This window comes from Zosterops lateralis, assembly GCF_965231275.1.
Source record: "Zosterops lateralis genome assembly, chromosome: 6".
Lineage (NCBI taxonomy): Eukaryota > Metazoa > Chordata > Aves > Passeriformes > Zosteropidae > Zosterops > Zosterops lateralis.
The window spans coordinates 11,052,909-11,070,963 of record NC_139761.1 but is presented as its reverse complement, the minus strand read 5'-3'; the positions used below and the strand labels follow the sequence as shown (position 1 = coordinate 11,070,963).

General features: G+C 39.9%; 1 protein-coding gene across 1 annotated transcript in view; it reads left to right on the top strand.

Annotated features, from left to right (window-relative positions):
* The first annotated feature begins 17,349 nt into the window (after positions 1-17,349).
* The window catches only part of PPP2R5C (protein phosphatase 2 regulatory subunit B'gamma), a 74,409-nt gene continuing 73,703 nt past the window's right edge, over positions 17,350-18,055 (top strand). The window contains exon 1 of the mRNA XM_083863582.1: positions 17,350-17,450. Within this exon, the coding sequence (XP_083719708.1) occupies positions 17,424-17,450 (27 nt within the window). The 5' untranslated portion in view covers positions 17,350-17,423. The remainder of the gene's footprint in view (positions 17,451-18,055) is intronic.

Below are 18,055 nucleotides of genomic sequence, written 5' to 3'. Positions count from 1 at the left end.
GTTCTATGACTACAATTATGTTGTCACAAATGTGATGTTTTCATATTGCAGTTCACCACTGCAGTTTATATGACTATAGCAAACACTGCTCAAGAGGATTGTGGAACAAAGGCAACAAGACAATGACTTCTCTCTGTGCACATGAGCTGTCCAAATCAAGTATTTCCTTTGGTCTGAGTACAGACCTCAGAAGCAAAAAAAAAGGCACTGCAAAAATTTTGCAATATAAACTGAATGCTGGAGAAAAGAATACTACATTTTTATGTTCTTACTTTTGCTTTTAAGGACAATTCACATGGAAATTAAGGAAGTATTTCCTTTGAATTCTTTGTACAGAACTGAAAAGCAACGTGGCACAGTAGGAACAAATACACTTATGAATTAGAAAATTAATTTATAAAAGGCAAGTAAGTTATATGAATGATATCACATCAGTGCCAGTAGAAGCCCTTTAGTATCCAGTGTTTATATTTTATGGAGCATTAAATGGTAACATTTAAAAGGTATAATGCCACCTCCTAAAACATGTCTGCTAAATCTGGGTATGGAGAAGAAAAATGGAAGCATTGTTAAGCCAGGTATGTGGTCCTCTAACTGGACCTGATGCACAGGTTAGCTGGCTGTGTGTCAAATGCTCTTCAAAAGTAAAATCAGAACAGTGGAAACATCAGCATGTTCATTCCCATCTGTTCTGCTTCTCACTTGCAGTAATTGCTCCATAGCAAAAGCTAAAGTTGTGTCTTTAGCTGGGTCCTCTCTGCTTCCTTCTATCACTTGGCCTTGGATCTATGTGGGGGATGCATGAATGGAAAGCATCAAAATTACCTTATTCCCAAAATGCACGATGAAATATTTAGACAAGATTTCTGCAAAACATGTCAGAGTACTAAAAAAAAGCCAAGCAAAAAACCTCACCACCATAAACCTTAACAACACAAAAACATAGGAAAAAAAAAAAAAAAAAAAAAAAAAAAAAAAAAAAAAAAAAAAAAAAAAAGACAGGATTTCTAACACAGATAAATTTCCAAACTTCCAGAGCAGGAAGAATTTTAGAGCATGAGTGAGAAATAATTTATTTTTTTGTACTAATAATACTCACAGAAAACAAATACAGTTTCAGTCCAGAGCAGCCCTTTTAGTAAGTTTAAAAAACTGATGCATTGAAATCTCAGAGTTTGTTCTCTTACACCAAATTTTTCATTTCCTTCTTTTTCCTGAAGCCTTATGCTGGATTTTTGGAATTTCAAAACGAAAAAAAAGAAATTAAGAATTCTTTTTGTGCTTGTGGATAACAATACCTAGACACACTCTCACCATGAGAGTTAGATTTTAGTAGTGGTGTTGAAGAGGAGACTAAAAACCAACCATGGTCAACCATGTTAAACAGGACACCTATGAAAAAGTGACCGTAGCAGAATACAATTACATAAGTTCAATAGTCTGGAAAATCACAAGAAATCATATAAATATACATGCATGCATGCATGCATACATATATACATATATATATATATATTCTGATAGCAATATAAAATATATGCAGTGCTGCTGATGCTGGTGTTTGGTATTGTCATCACATTGTATGCAGCATTCAGTAAATTTCTCCTTGTGTTATGTAAACCAAAACTCTGAATTTATGAATAATAACGACCACACCCCATCTTTTCAACACACATAAACCAGTCCCCACTGCTGCAGCTGGAGCCTTGTGTTAACACATTCGGCCACTAGAGGATAGTGTTGCCATATGACTACGGACACACGTTAAGTACAATGAGTACATGAAATTAGTGAAAAGTTCAAGATGCTTATTTTCTAAAGCCAAGGAAAAAATTATATTTCAAAAAAGGAATTTTTTTCCCTGACAAACCCTGAAGGCTTTTTTAAAATAAAAATTAGAGAGCAAAATCACATGACATGATTGTTTATTAGTTTATTCTTAGTGAATTAAATATGTAATCTCAGTAATCTTTAATATGTCATTTGTTTTCAAGTAAATGAGGTCAATGCACCTCAAGCAGAGTGTGCTACTTGGGAATGTCTTGGAAATACACAGCCTTGGTGGAGGAGTCTGACATGAAGCAGGTAACTGAATTTTTTTGTAGTGGTACTTGATATGTGTGACAGTTACAGGTATCAAACTTGCAAACTGACTGACAGTGTTCTGAGGACTAGGAGACAGATCAGGCTTAGCTCAGGAATATTCACTTATGGCATTAGCAGGGAATCAGAAACTCACCCCTCTAATACATCACTTACACCTTCACTTCAGCAAAGCAGAACTAGATCAGCTGCAGATTTCAATTAAAATGTGCAGATCACAGGAGGAAAACCTGTGCAAGTTTCAGAAATTAAATAAAAAGCCATTATGAATTGCTGCCATCAGGAGTAAGAAAGGAAAGGAGGAGATACTGTCCCAGTCATCCCCCACAGTTCTACTCGACGCACTACATCTATAAGTTTCTCCATGTTCAAAATAAGAATTCTAATTTCTGTGAGAACAAAATCAAAATCTAACTTCAGTCTGGTGATGACATGGAGAGTATTCTTCCATGAAGAAGGCCAGGATACACTTTACATACTTGTTTTCAGCAGTGGAAATCTACAGTGGAACACACTCAACTCTTTTAGACTTAACTGATGACCTTATGACATTATTTCACAGGCTGAACACCACACTCTTCAGAACCACAGAACATTTTTTTCTTAATGTTTATTAAGCTTTTACATTCTACAATGTAAGAACTTAATAAACAACTAACATTACTAACGTGACAATACCTAAAGTAAGGAGTCTATTTACTGAGTTATTTTGTATTGCTTTAATTTTAAAAGTCCATAGGATTAGCAATTGTTAGCATTTAGAGAAGACAAACAACAGTACATGGGGCTTAGAAAATGCAACTTATGAGAGAGAAGATGAAGAAACTGAGAGTGCCGAACTTTAATTCTCTTTATACATGAAAAAGGTAGTTATAAAAAGATTATTATTTGTTGCTCAATGTATTCACTAGAAGGAGGACTGGAAGAAGCACAGGAAATATTAATTAAATAGTATATTCAAAATAATTAAAATATAAATAATGATAATTCTGCCAAGCAGTAGACTCACTTCATTATGCACTATATTTCTACAGATATAATCACTTTACTATGGTTGTTTTTATAAACATATTTTACTCCCATCTTAGCAAATTTTGTATTAACGTGTTAATACTCAAGCTTTACACTTTACTGTTTGAGACAATATTTAAGCAATAAAATTCTGTGTGTGATCTCTGCATGCTAAAGAAATCTACCAAATCTATCAGATCTTCTATACTATGAACTGCTTCATTCAGACGAGTTTGGGGTTTTTGGCTATGACTACTGAAACTGGTTATAAGTTTCAGTTCTCTTTTTCTTACAAATTAATTTCATTTTCCTTGAAACATTTGCAACAGCTCACAGGAACATTTGCAACAGCTATTTAATTGCATACAATATCAAAACATGTGTCCTGGGTTGCTCAATTAAATAATTGTTATTACTATAATATAATGTTATTATATCTGCACTAACAAGGTATTTGGCTGTAGGTGTAAGTGTTTAGGCACATTCAGTTTTGCGTTTAAATGTACATGATTAAGCAAATGTTAGTAGATAACTGCTGGCAAATGATCTTTACAGAAATGACCAAGAGTTTTAACAAAAAAGAAGTTCAAATACATTGTCAACAGAGATACTAAACTCTGATCTATGAAGTATTTTAATCAGCATTAAGTGGGGTTTTTGGGCAAGGATACTTGAAACTGAAATTCAGTTCTGGACCATGACCACTCACACATTACCCAGGGACATCAGTATAATTTTTCTTGACATTTAATCAGCAAGTCAAAGAGACATTGAGAAAATATCTTCTCTCATATTTCCCTTTTCAATCTCTTGGCTTTTGTGATATGGCTATGAAATATTCTCCAATTGCCAGTGACTGTGGAGGACCTGTATCTTTAATGTCAGAGTTGCAATTGGCTTTTGTAATTCAGACACATTTTTCATAACCTAAATAATAAAAACAAGAATGTTTCATATCCCACCTTAATATCCATCTCATCGTTAATGTAAGAGCTATATCTGAAACTGAGTTTGACTTCAGGAATTTATTCATACCACTGAGTCAACCAAGGCTGTGAACCACACCCTGCTGAATGAGCTAGTTATAGTGGTCAAGTGGTACAGTAGATGTACCAATACTGATACTAGCAAAAATGAGGCACAATTTGTCCCAATTGAAGAATAACAATAAACAGGACTGCAAGAAAATCCTCATTTAAACCAGTTTATAACCTATCTGTACCTGTTTATCTACATAAACCCTTTAGAGTTTCTTACAGAAGGATGAATGCCAGGAACAGAAAAGGCCTTGATGCTGGTCCTTGCCCTGAAGGTCAAAACCAAAATGAGCCATCAGACCAGCAAGGAGACCAGTCTGCAGTGAATCCTCAGAGATGCTGTAATTCATGCTGTCAGTTACCTACCAGGCACTGGTTGCCATAGCTATAGCTCCTCTGTCCCTGTGTACTGCAGTAATACAATCTTGAAGCCACAAAGGCATAAAACCTACAGAGATCTGTAGCAGAGGTAAACAGCCAAGCCTTTGGTGGTTTTGGCCAGTCATAATATCTGATATTAAAACTAATTTTAAAAAATAATAGGCTAAAAAGAACTTCTATTTTGCAAATGTTTTGGATCAAGGATGAAACCTGCATGCCATTTTGTCCCAGGCACATAATTATTTTCCAAGTGTATACAAACCATCCTTTGTAAAGAAAAAAAGATCAATACCTAGAAAAATCTAAGACTTCCAGAGACATCAAAAACTTAACAGCTAATACAGTCTTGTTTTGGCTGCAGGCTTTAATCTGACAACTTTTCAGGTCATATTGTTCAGCAATTTAAAAATGAAACAACTCCAAATGATAAGACTGTAAATTATGGGTTTGAATGGCTTAAGTTCTAATGCAATAATTGTATTGTGCCTGGTGAAACTGTTAATTAAAAATGTTAAAACACTGTTTAAAACAAACAAAATTATCTAGATATTTCTGGCTATTTTTCTAGCACTGACTTTAACAGAATTGCACCAATCTATGTGACATAGATTTCAGCATTCAGCTTAAGTCCAAAGTCCATTACTTGTTTCATAGCATTAAGTGACTTATATTCTCAAGTACGAGATTAGTTGTTCTAGTTAAAATAAACTATTATACAAGTTACTCTTCTTTGTTCACACTCCCTCTTTTGGAAAATCATTTTGAAACAGTGATAAAAATTATTAACGTGGTAAAGATTCTTATGAAAACAGTAAGCAAACTCATACTCATGGATCAATTATCATTTCACATCATACGTTTTAATTCCCTTTATCCCCTAAAACAGGAAACACAAAAAATCTTGCCACAGCTACTAAGGAGATGCTGGAGCTCAGAAGCTAAATAATGGTGATATAGCTCATGCTGGAAGAACCAGTAGCAACATAAAAGCTAGAGCACAATCCACATATACATTATTAATGATGTTTTCCTCTCCAATCAGCAGATGGCCACTGAACAGCTCAAGTTACTGGTAATAGGATACACAGCTTTTCATCTCCAAGTATCTGCATCGGGTCTGTCTCAAGTGGGTTGTAACTGAAAGGTACCATTTGACAGGCATTCAATAGCAAAAATGCAATAGCCAGTCTCAGTCTAGAGACTCTGCTTTTTCTGTGCAACCTGGTTAGCAAAGCTGCCATGCTATTTTCAAACTCAGGGTTGAGTAGGCCAGGAGACTTGATTATCCTTTTAGGTCAAAAGGGTCAGTCCATCAAAACAATTTTGAGACCCAGGTGCAAGTGGAACAATGGTCAGTTTCCGTTAGTGTCCATCAGGTGTTTTCTTCAATTACTAGATTAATTTTTTAAAATACAAACAAACATGCAAAAAGACAACAAGAACAAAAAACAACCTGAGAAAAATGGGAAAAAGATTAGCACAATGAGATAGATTATTGCTTTCACAAAATTTTGCATGAAGGACATGACGTGCTCTTCTTCTGCCCACTCAAGGCACAAGAATTTTTCATATGGACATAAACATGCAGTAAGGATGCAAAACATCTGTACTGTCAAAAAAAGAACTAGTAAATTGATAAAATCAAGTGATTATAACTCCCCTCTGCAGGAAGCCTGGCATCCACTGTTCTCAATAAAATTCATCATGTTCAGAGATGTCCATGAGCTTTGAATTTATTAGAGGAGTTTTTTTATGTTTACTGAACAGAACCACAATTATGTTTTCAGGGAATCCAACTGAAATTCAGGGGGTTTCAATACAGACTCAAAGGCTGCCTTCAATACCTCGAATCTGATAGAAAAATTAGTCATAATGTAGAAGCCCTCTTCTTGTGAAAAGAAAAATACCATCAGGGTATATTTGGAGTAAGCCTAGCAATAGGCATCTTAAACATAATTAATCAGTCCATTTCAAACGTAAGGTCAGTATCATATGAAGGGGTTTTTTAAGAGAATATTTCTGAAAATGTATCAGGAATGAAAGGGAATTCTACATGTGAATGTGCTGCAGACATCTAGCAGTAAGTGACAGAGTTGTTGAGTCAAAATTCTTAAAAATACAACTTTGATACATCCTTGACATCCATGGACATTGTCTTCATGGTTTATCTTCTTTCATGTCAGTACAGAACATGAAGACAAATGCTGAAGATTGCTCTCTGACAGGATTAAATCTCTTAGGTTAAAGGTGGCTGAACACATAAAAAAACCTATTACAATCATACCTCAATAGAACAATTGAAATTCATTTTGTATTTAAAGCTACTTATTATCACTGTTATTAGAATCACAGGCCAGATTGCCTCCTTCCCGATTCTAGGCATTGTAGAGACCAATTGCCATAAAGATAGACAAGAAAGATAAAAGATGTGAAAAAGAAAAAGAAACACAGAGATTAACTTGCCAAAATCACACTGCAAATTAAGAATAGAATCCAGATCATTCAAACCCCAGTCTGTTGCTGAGCTCACAGAGTATTCCTTCAGGCTTTTCCTTTTTTTTTTTTTTTAATTAGCCATCAGTGTTTACTGGTGGTAATTAATATTAGACCATAAAAAGACCTTTTAAACACAAAGCATCTGAATTTACCGTCTATCAAAATTCCTCTTCCTCTGTAACATTTACAGAATAATCAAGAAGTTGACTAGGAGGCAACTAAATGCTCATGCTGCACCAAATACATTCAAGGTTCACTCAAGCCTACATGAGCCTCCTGAGTCAGCTGATGCCTTACCATCTTCTGCAGCCAACAGCATGCACAGGAATGCAAGGGGCAGCATCAGGTGATGAACTTTATCCTTCAGGCCAAGCAACACGACCTACACACAGCTGAGAAGCCTGGAAAAATACCAGCAGAGCTTGAACACCCATGGCAGTGACTAGCAAGCCTTAACTTATGTATACTTAGTAAATTTTACTATTCAGTTGTTCAGCTTTTGGTCACTTTCCCCTCACTCTGGTTTCTAGGCCACATCTTATGCATAGAGCTAATTTAGGATTTAATTGAATAAAAAATATATATGAAGCACACTGTTTGGGAAGTACATAGCAAATCTAGATATTTCTGTGAAAAGGACATTTCCCTACTAGTATTTCAATTACAGTGCTATAATGCTTCAGCCTTGAATTAAAATCCCTGGTTGGTTCCAAAATACAAGTAAATTTAAAAAATCTTTAAAGATTAGGCATTAATTCATCTAGTTTCTGACATTCTAGATAAATATTTAAATGCCTTGATATATTTAGCAGAACAAAAATCCAAATCCAAGTTGGTGCAGTCAGAAAATAATCTAATTAACTTGGCGTGATGAGTAGGATTTTTATATAAATGTATGTAAAGAAACCTTTGTTTATATATCTTACATACCTTACTCATTTCTGTACACATTTTATTTACCTTATTACCATTATCCTCTTTACATATATATGAAAGAAGCTTTAAATGTAAAGTGCCCTGGGAATTATGAACAGGCACTTACCAATCTGCTTCTTTTCTCTACTAACAACAGGGATTTTTCATTTCAATTTATATAAAAGAGCAGATAACTTTAGTACAAATGCCTGCTAATTCTTCCTTTGAAAAAATAAAATTGGAGTACATTTTTAAATCTGGGCATTTAGTCTATAAATTAGATAACACAAGACAGGTAAAGGGCTACCCATAAAACTACCTTGGTAGCCCCAGTGAAAGGAAGAGAACAGTTTTCACAATTGGTTTTTGCATCATCTTGTTACATGCATATGGAATACTTCAATGAACAGCCAAGAAACCTATGAACTAAGAGTCTTCAGATGAAGTTGAAAATAAATACATGAGAATAGCAATAAAAGCAAGAGCAGAGAAAATACAGCATGCTGGATATGGCAGCTAGTTTGGGAAATTAAACTCTAGGAGGGTGTGATTAATCAGCTGTGCTGACATTGATACCACTGTTTTCACAGCAAAAAAGGAGCACAAAGTTTAAAAAACCCACAAACCTTTGTGCAGGGAATGCATGAATTATAAAGATTATGTGTCATGGTTCTGTGGAATGCATGCGGGCAAAAAATCTGTGTCAAAGGCCTTGTTTTATGACTTCTTAGTAATTGTCTACCCAATACTTCTAATCAACATCCTGATGATTGAAAGAAGTTCTAACATACCTAAGAACTGGTGACAAAATGTAAATACAACTCATATCTATGCAAAATTTCTGAAATAAATACTGAACATAAGATGCAAACAAATTTAATGTTGGGGCAAAGTCTGTACAGGCATACCAGATAGTCAGTACACAGCATGATATAAATACAGATGGAAGAGAAATCTGCAGTTAAGTTGGTCTAACACTTCCTATTGTAAGATTTTGGTTTGAAATGCTTACAAGCTTTGCCAATGTTTAATTGCTCTGTCTAAATTCTTTCAGAGTATCTGATTTTTTTAAAAACCTTCAGTAAAAATGGAGCTGACACCTTCTAAAACGTGACTGAACAAAAACATTCTGGTTAGAAGAAGTTGATTAATTCTTAATAATGCTTATACTGAAAAACTGAATTTAGAATTATGAATTCCTCAGTACAGACTGGACCAGAGCTCCTGGACTGGGTCCAGCTGGAACTACAAAGGTGATTAAGGGACTGGAGTGTCTTTCTTATGAGAAAAGGGAAGAAGTAGCTGGGCCTGTTCAACTTGGGAAAAGACAACTTAGAGGGGACCCCATACTTGTCTACAAGTATCTGAAAGGAGGGTGGCAAGAGAATGGAGCCAGACTCTTCTTGGTGGTGCCAGTCAACAGGACAAAAGACAATAAGCAGAAACTGATGGCCAGCAAGTTCCACCTAAACATGAGGAAGAAATTCTTTACTGTGCACTGCCTATGTATTGGAACAGATTGTCCAGAGAAGCTGTGGAGTTTCTCTCACTGGAGATACCCAAGAACCATCTGGATGCAGCTCTGTGCAATGTGCTCTAGGACGACCCTGCTTGCGCAGGCAGGGTTGGACAAAATCACCCACTGTGGCCCCTTCAAACCAACCCATTCTATAATTCTGTGACTCAGGACTTTTACCAACTAGTAGAATCTACAGCTGAATTAGAAGCCAAGGCTTCCATCACAATACATAAGGAGATTTTGAGTGCACCTGGACTATCAATTTGAATTACTGCCTGTTTTGTTCCAAGATCCTCTTCATTAGCATTCACTCTGTGCATGTTTGATTATTCCTGGAGTACTCTCTGAATCAAAATAACAAGGCTTGCTCTTAGAAAACTTCTAGAAGGCATTCAGTGACTAGATAGTTCTAGGAAATGTTTTGAGTACAAAATCTCTCTACATTTGGTCCAATCCTCGATCATTCTTGCAAGCCTGGCACGACCCTGTAACACATCTCTTGGATAACATGGTGTAGTAGGAGATACATGGTATGCTGCAAGCATTTCTCCTTTTATCTTGGGCAAACAAATAGAGTTTTCTTATTAAAGAACCTTTCTAAATTGTTCAGCTGTCTCATATGCAAAGACAGACTTTAAAGTGCCAAGAGGGAATCAGTCTGGCAGAGGCCTCTAGACTATCACAGCTTTTGAAGACAGGGAGCCTTGACTGCAGGAATTACCCTGACTACCAAATCAGACCCGTGAGGCTGCTTCATGCTGAGAGGGTTTGGTGCAGACCCAGGCAATGATACTTAAACCCAAATTTTATCCTTCTAAAAGTACACAGTGAGAACTGTCCCGACGCCAGGACGTGAGCACAGCAGAGGAGCGATGCCCGTGCGATGCCCGCAGAGAGGCTGTGCAAGGCCTGCAGAGCTCTCTAGATCCCCGCAGAGCCCGCTCGGTGCAGCGGCAGGCAGCCTGCCCTAGGGGGAGCAAGCCAAAAGCTCTGCTGGTGGGAGCTGCTCCTCACATTCTGACAAGGAAGCGCGGATTGCTCCTGAAAATCAGAAATCCAGCGTATGCATCATCTCAGAATATGGACATTCCAGAGCACACGCAGGCACGGACCCTCATCAGTCCACAAACTGATGGTACTCGCAGGGTTAAGTCCTGAGTACGCCTTCTCAGTATGTCTTTCAACTCTTCCCACACTGAGATAAAAATATACAGCTATATTAGCTATGACAAATCCTAAAAATGGCAGAAAAAAAGGTATGAAGTGCTGAAGGAGAAAATCTTGTATGGCATCAACAGGAGGTACAATTAATTGGATCTCTTCGTTCATTCTATAAATACCAACTTAAATATGACAAAAAATGGAAATGTAGGAGGTTTAGCTGCAGTCACCTTTATGTTACTAGTCTCACTCATCTGATACAAAATTAATCTTTCCTTTGATATCGAGTGGGAAGAAGGAATGCTAGTACATGTATGGGAACATTGTACTTAATGCAGCAAAAACCTGGAATGCACAAAGACTGCTATAAATTGCACCAAAACACATCATAAAAATACTCAATTTGGACATGAAAAAGAGATGAACTATCAAAAATAAATATGTCCCTTCTACCTCCTAAATGCTAGGCACAGACAATAAATTTTAAACAGATTCTTATATTTTCAAGTCACTCCTAACTCATTATAAAGACAAAAAACAAAACCACAGAAATAATGGAAATGTGAAAGCAGACATCCTAATTTATAAATGTCACAGACAGAGCTGCACCTCTTTGAGGTGTTTTTCCTGAAAAGATTCAACTCCATGACATACGGCAAAGTCTTGCTTTTAAGATCTTTTTATTTGCTTCTCTGAGGCAGAAGAACATCAAGCGATTTGTACAAAATGTTTTAATGTTACTATTTTTGTAATTCCCATCTCTCTGGAATTTGGGTATCAGCACACAGATTCAGGCACTTCTCATAGGAATTGGCATTCTGGATAAGACAAATGGTTCATCCGGCTTAATAGCCCATCTTTTACTTTGATCATCATCCGAATTCCCCCATGTAGGTCATTTTAATACTTAACCAGTGTGGTAACTGTGGCCACAAGCAGATAAGAATGTTTTAACTACCATTAGATATTATTAGATGTTTTTGTGGTATATTATTTGTCCTTAATATTTCTGAATCTCTGTATAGATGCCTGTCATGGTTTAACCCCAGTAGGCAGCTCAGCATCACACAGCTGCTCACTTACCCCCAGTGGAATAAGGGTGAGAATCAAAAGGGTAAAAATGGGAAACTTCAAAGGTTGAGAAAAAGACAATTTAATAACACTTAAAAGAAAATAAATAAACAAGAAAAGAAGAAAAGATGAAAAAAAAAACCCAAAACAATTGCTCACCACCAGCCCAACAGATGCCCAGACAGTCCCCAAGCAGTGCCAGCCCCAGCCAACCTCCGCACACCTCCATCCAGTTTTACTGCTGAGCAAGACACTGTGCAGTATGGAATATCCCTTGGGTCAGCTGGGGTCACTGTCCCAGTCGTGTCCCCTCCCAGCCTCTTGTGTGCTCCCAGCCTCCTCATTGGTGGGGCAGTGTGAGAAGGAGAAAAGGTCTTGAGGTTATGTAATTGCTGCTCAGCAATAACAAAAACATCCTTATGTCCTTAGCACTGTTTTCATCACAAATTCAAAGCACATCTAGCCCCATAGAAGCTACAATGAAGAAATGTAACTCTATCCCAGTTAAAAACAGTACAATGCCTTAGTAACATTCTGCATGAGTTGTCCCATTCTCATTATTTATGTTTTTCATGTCCATTTTAAAATTAAGTTGGTCAAACAGAAATCCAGAATCCACATGTTAATTAAGATGGACAATGGCTACCAACAACATCTAATACCAGACCTGTTTCCAGCCATATGTGACAACATTTCCAAGCGCTCCAGGACTTCTATTTAAATTGTGCCCTGGGCACCCAAACCTGGCCCACTTTGTCAGAGCTGTTTGTTTCCAGCCATGTCTCCTTCAAACATGATTTATAAACTGAACTTCCTAGCTGGACCTCAGGCTCACACTGCAGGTGCACCATTCTCTCTGGCCCTGGTGGCCTGGATGAACCTTAACCCTGCGTCATAAGCAGCCTTCTGTCCAGCCTTGCTTCCTTGGCTCCAGTCTGTGTTATAGGAAGTCTCATCTCCATTCTGGTCTTTGGCTCTTTCTCCTGTTACTTGTGAGTGTATTTTTTGGGTGGATGCCTGAATTCCTGCCTTGCCTTGTCTCAGACTGGTATTATCACCATCCTGACCTCACTGGGTCAGTGCCCTGGTAAGAGAGGCAGGGCATTTGCTGTAGCCATGCTCTGTTCCCAGCTCTTTTCCTCTCATGGAGCATCTCCTGCTGCTCCCCAATAGAAGACGAGCAAGCTGACTTCTGGTTTTGCCAATAAACCTCTGGGAGCTTACTGAAAAGAGTGTGAACATGAGTTTCACTACTTACCTGAAGGAAAGAGAGTCCTGAATTTTTTTAAAAAGGGAAAAATCTCCTAGCAAACATTTTCTATAATGTTATAATTGCCTAAATAACCAATAATATTAATTACATTCAAATGAAGACTTACCGTTTTTTAAACTTAGAGGCAAGGAAGAGAGGGGAAAGGATTTAGAACAGACAAAATTCAGAGAAATCTGTACTTTAAAGTAATAGTTCTACAGCTCTTAGAGCTACGATTTGGATAGCATAATTAATCATACATGAATATTTTTTTCGTTTTTTACTAGTCCAAATTTCACAAAAATACAGAGTAATATTACAGCTAGAAGGCATCCAATATGACACTACTACACATACATATGATTAATTATGGTTCTGAACATGCATCTCTGGTTCTGTGTTAAGTGATGCCAATAATTGCCATTTGTAATTATGTGGTCACATAAAGGGCTAAAATATCATGTTGTTTACATGCATAAAGTTCCAAGTTTGACCTGTTACTGATTACCTCAAAAGTCTGACTTTTACACAGCTGTGAATAAATTGTTTTGCAACATTTACAATACTGCAGATTGTGACAGCAGGGCATCAAACACTAATGGATTTTAAATTAATTGAGGAGAATCAAAGCCTTACAATTTAGATTGAGAGCAGCACAAGAATTATTTAATGTGATTCAGGGTAAGCAGAATGAATGCATGTTTGTAGAGAAAGTTCCTGAAAGATGTTTAAACTTTTGTGACGTTGAGAATACTGGTTTTGCAGCTTTTGAGGTTAGATTGCATAGAAGCAGAATCTATTGCAGGTGCTGATTAAGTAGTTTGTTCCCTCAGTTCCTTCCTTCAGACATAATCTGCCAGTTCCACTATTCCTGCCAGGAAAGTTACCTTAAGTAGCATTTTGGCCCATGCAAGCACGAGAAAAAAAATCTGTTTCTATATCAACCCATCTATTCCAGCCTCTTTACTGCCATTGGTCCTTCAGGTTTCAGTTCTCTATATCTGACACAGACAACAAAAGTCAGCATCAGTCACTGAAGAGCTGTTTTGAGAAACAGCCTGACAATGTTTGACAATTATGTATAATGATGACAGTTCACTGGCTGCTAAAACCTTGTCCACAAGTGCTGTTGCATCGTTTCAGCTGAGCCAAATTAACAGCTTCCTAGCAAAAGGTCTCATTGTCTCCTGTCACCAGTGCTCAGTTGGTTTTCTGCCATTTTAACAAGCTGAACTGGCACACCACCCAATTAAACCAGAGACAGAGCATGGGAAGCAATAAAGTCGTACAGCTGGGGATGGAAGATGTTATCCCTGTCACTGTGACAGTGATCTGTTCTGTAAACTCAGGCCAGAGCAGGACTGCTCAACCACTGTAAAGGGATTAGAAAACAAGTAAAAAAAAACAAATGAAAAGCAATCAAACAGACAAGAATATCCAATATAGCTGGAAAGGACTAATTGTGTAAATATTCCCCTTTCATTGGCACACAGGACACTTGGCCCAGTTTCAAGCTATTAAATATTATCCAGGTGTTTTACACAATACTTGACATGATTTGGTGACTTAACTTTTGCAAATTTGGAGAATTTGATCAGTACAGTAAAAAATGCAAATTGAAAACTATGCTACATCCATTAGTTTTTGTCATTTTAATAAGAACAATAACCTAATCAGTGTGACTGTGTTCTGGTTTTTGAAAACACCTAGTTTGCATAAAATGTTCAGAAGTTAATGCAGATATTAATATAGCCATATTCACACTCAAATTACATCACCCTATTTGCATAGTTATTTCTACTCCATAGCAGAATAATTAGGCCCACGGTACCACACCATTGTAGTAAAAGTAAGATTTCATCACACAAGTCACTTATCTTAGTCTTATGTTTTATGAAGACACCAGAGCATACAGATGGAACTATTTTTCTTGTAAACCTCCTCCACCCACTGATTATTTCATATAATAGAGCAGGCCTTGAAAAACACAATTGCTTTCTGTTGCTGGTGAATTAGACTCTGCAGCAAAGCGAGGTGAGGGGGAGTCGAGTTTTCACAAGAGTTTCTATATCTGTGGTCACAAAGAAAACCTCATAAATGTTAACTGAGTCAGTGCCAGCTTTTGAACCTGTATTCAACATATTGATTCAAGGTTTCCCAACTAACTGCAAAATAAGGACAGACAATTTTTTGCTGCTCCTATTCAGAAGTACTTGGGTAAGAACGGTATTGACAGAGTTTTTCCACTATTTAGAAAAACTATGAGCACTAGCAGCACAAAAGAGGCCAAGAGCCAATGAGAAACTCATTAAGCTGCTTAAACTGATCTAAATCTAGGCTGTTGAGGTCACATCCCGCCCCCGCCACATATTTCCACCCCCTTCCTTCAGCCAATGTTAGTGTTTACAGAAGCAGGTGGTGGTGTGCCAGTTCAAGGCAAATAAAAAACACAAAAAGCTGAACAACAAACTCCAAACCAAAACCAAACCAACACGTAATTTTGGGAGGACAGTTTTCAACCTGATCAATTCTACAAACAGGTTTAAACTTCACAGTACCAGCATCAGTGCAGGGGAGGGAGATAGGAGCACAACAGCTGGGAATTAAGAGTAGTTTAAGCTTCTACAAAACTGTAGCCTAACTAAGAAGTGGAAGCCCTTCAGTTTATCCTTAGCTATACAAACCCTTTCACACACTAATCGAACTCCAGACTACAGATGGAGGTAGATTTCTTTCCTTTGCTGTCTCTTAGTATTTAAAAAAATCCATGTTATTCTGTTGGTGAGAAATGTCATTTATTAGTAGCAGCTCATTCGTGACTGGCTCTTAGCAGAGGCACAATAGTGATAACTGCACCTCATTTCTAAACTCTCAAACCAGAGAACATGAGAGAAGGGATAAGACGCAGGCATAATTTGTTTCCTAGCACTTAAGAAACAGGAAAGGAAGAGGACTGGAGTAAGAAGAAGCAGCTCTCCATAGTCAGTAAATTTCTTTGCAGTGCCTGGAAAAGGGAAAGTTTCTTTGTCTTCTTAGCCACAGCAAAAGCAGTGTTCAAATATAATGGATACAAGCTGATACAAGTGTCTAACATTAGATACTATCCCATCAGACAAGTGTTTATTAGAATTCTATATTCTAAAAATCTGAGGGCATAAAAATGAGAGCGTATCTGCTTGCTCATGCTGGATTTGATACTCACAGGCTGGGTAAGGAATGAGATCCATTTCACATTTACGCTGTATTTATTAAGTCATACTTTTTCTATCCTTTAGCAGCACAGTACTATTAGAATTTAACAAGTATGTCCAATCTAAATTTGAAATATTTTATGTCCTGATGCTACTATGAGTGCTAATGTCCTCTGCACTTTTTCCTCACCTAACAGTAATTTGGGGCTTAATCTGACGATGAGAGAAATACAGTTTGTAAATTTTCCAGATGAAGAATCTGCACATTTCTTCTTTTGTCTAACACTGTCCTCAATTTTGCATTCTGGTTTTGGGACATTAAAAAGTGTTTTGGAAAAAAATTATCTCCGGTACAGGTGGGCATGATGAAAACATGCACAACTGAACCCAGGCTTTTAAAAGCAATCTGGATATCGTTTCAAAACCAGGCTGCGACTTGGCAGAGCTCACCTTCCTCATCCACATGCTGCAAGCGCATGTTGAAGTCCTCAAAATGATGATGGACACACTGGATTTGTACGAGAGGGCCAGCAAACTTCAGGTATATCCTGTACTGGTTGTTTGTGGGGTTTTGTTTGTTTGTTTGTGGGTTTTGCGTTTGGTTTTTTGTTTTGTTTTGGTGGTTTTTTTGGGGTGCTTTTGTTTGTTTGTTTTTTTGGGGGGGGTGATTTTTTGGGGGGTTTTTTTCCCCACTTAGCATTTCCGCTCTGCAGTGACGGGCGCCCGGACGCCCCCGTGTCCCTGGCCCGAGAGCGGCTGAGGGAGCGGGGTCAGCGACCCCTCGCTTCCCACGGGCTGCCACCGGCTGAGAAAGAGCCTGCCAGAGGCTCGGGGCCCTGAGGACACCTCGGCCCGTCCCGCTGCCCCGCTCAGCCCGCGGGAACACCCCGAGGCGCGGCCGGAGCGCGGGCAGAGCGCAGGACCCGCCGGGAGAGCCCAGAGCCCTCAGGAGAGCGCAGAACCCGCCGGGAGAACCCGCAGCCCTCGGGAGAGCCCGGAGCTCTCGGGAGAGCCCAAGACCCGCCAGGAGAGCCCGGAGCCCTCAGGAGCGCGCAGGACCCGGCGGGGGGCGGGGGCGCCGCCAGCCCCGCCCACTCGGTGACGCGCCGCGAGCGGCGGCCCACGTGACGCGCGCAGCCAATGGGCGGGCAGGGCCCGCTCCCCGCGGGCGGGGGAGGAAGGCGGGGGGGGGGGCGCCGAGGCCGCCGCGGAGCGGGGGAGCGGCAGCGCGGGGCGGGCGCGGCGCGGAGCGGAGCGGGGCCGGCGGGGGCTGCGCCTCCGCGGCCATGCCGAATAAAAACAAGAAGGAGAAAGTGAGTGGTGGGGATCGGGAGAGGCTGAGCCCCGCGGGGAGGCCGCGGGGGGTGCAGGCCCCACGGGGAGGAGGGGCCTGGGGTGGGGGGCGGCAGCGGCGAGCGGCGCCCGTTCCGCGGCGCTGGGAGAGCCGCGTGAGGGGCGGCCCCGGGTGAGGGGCGCTCCCTCCATCACTGCCCTGTGCCCACCGCCGCCTCCCCCGGGCGCCGGGGAGGGGGCAGCTCCCGGCGGGGCCTAGTCCGGGGGTGCCGAGGCGGGGTCCTGGTGCCGTCTCGCCGGCGGCCCTCGAGGGAGGGAGAGAGGGAGGGAGGCAGTCGGGGGAGGACGGCCGTGGGTTTGGCGTGCGGGGGAGTGCTGAAGGGAGGGGATGGGAAACGTGTCCTCAGGCGGAGCGGGGTGGGGGGGTCTCGCTCAGGGCTGGCCCGGGGGCGTTGTGCAGGGGGAAGGGATTATTTATCCACGGAAGGTGTAGGGGATCTGTCCCCACGGCTGCTCGCCCAGGCCCGTCCTGGGAAGTTTGGGTGCTGCGCAGCTCTGGCTGCAGTGGGAGTTGCGCTTGGGGGATCTCCATAAGTGTTCGAGTAGCGCCAGTCGCCCCTCGGAG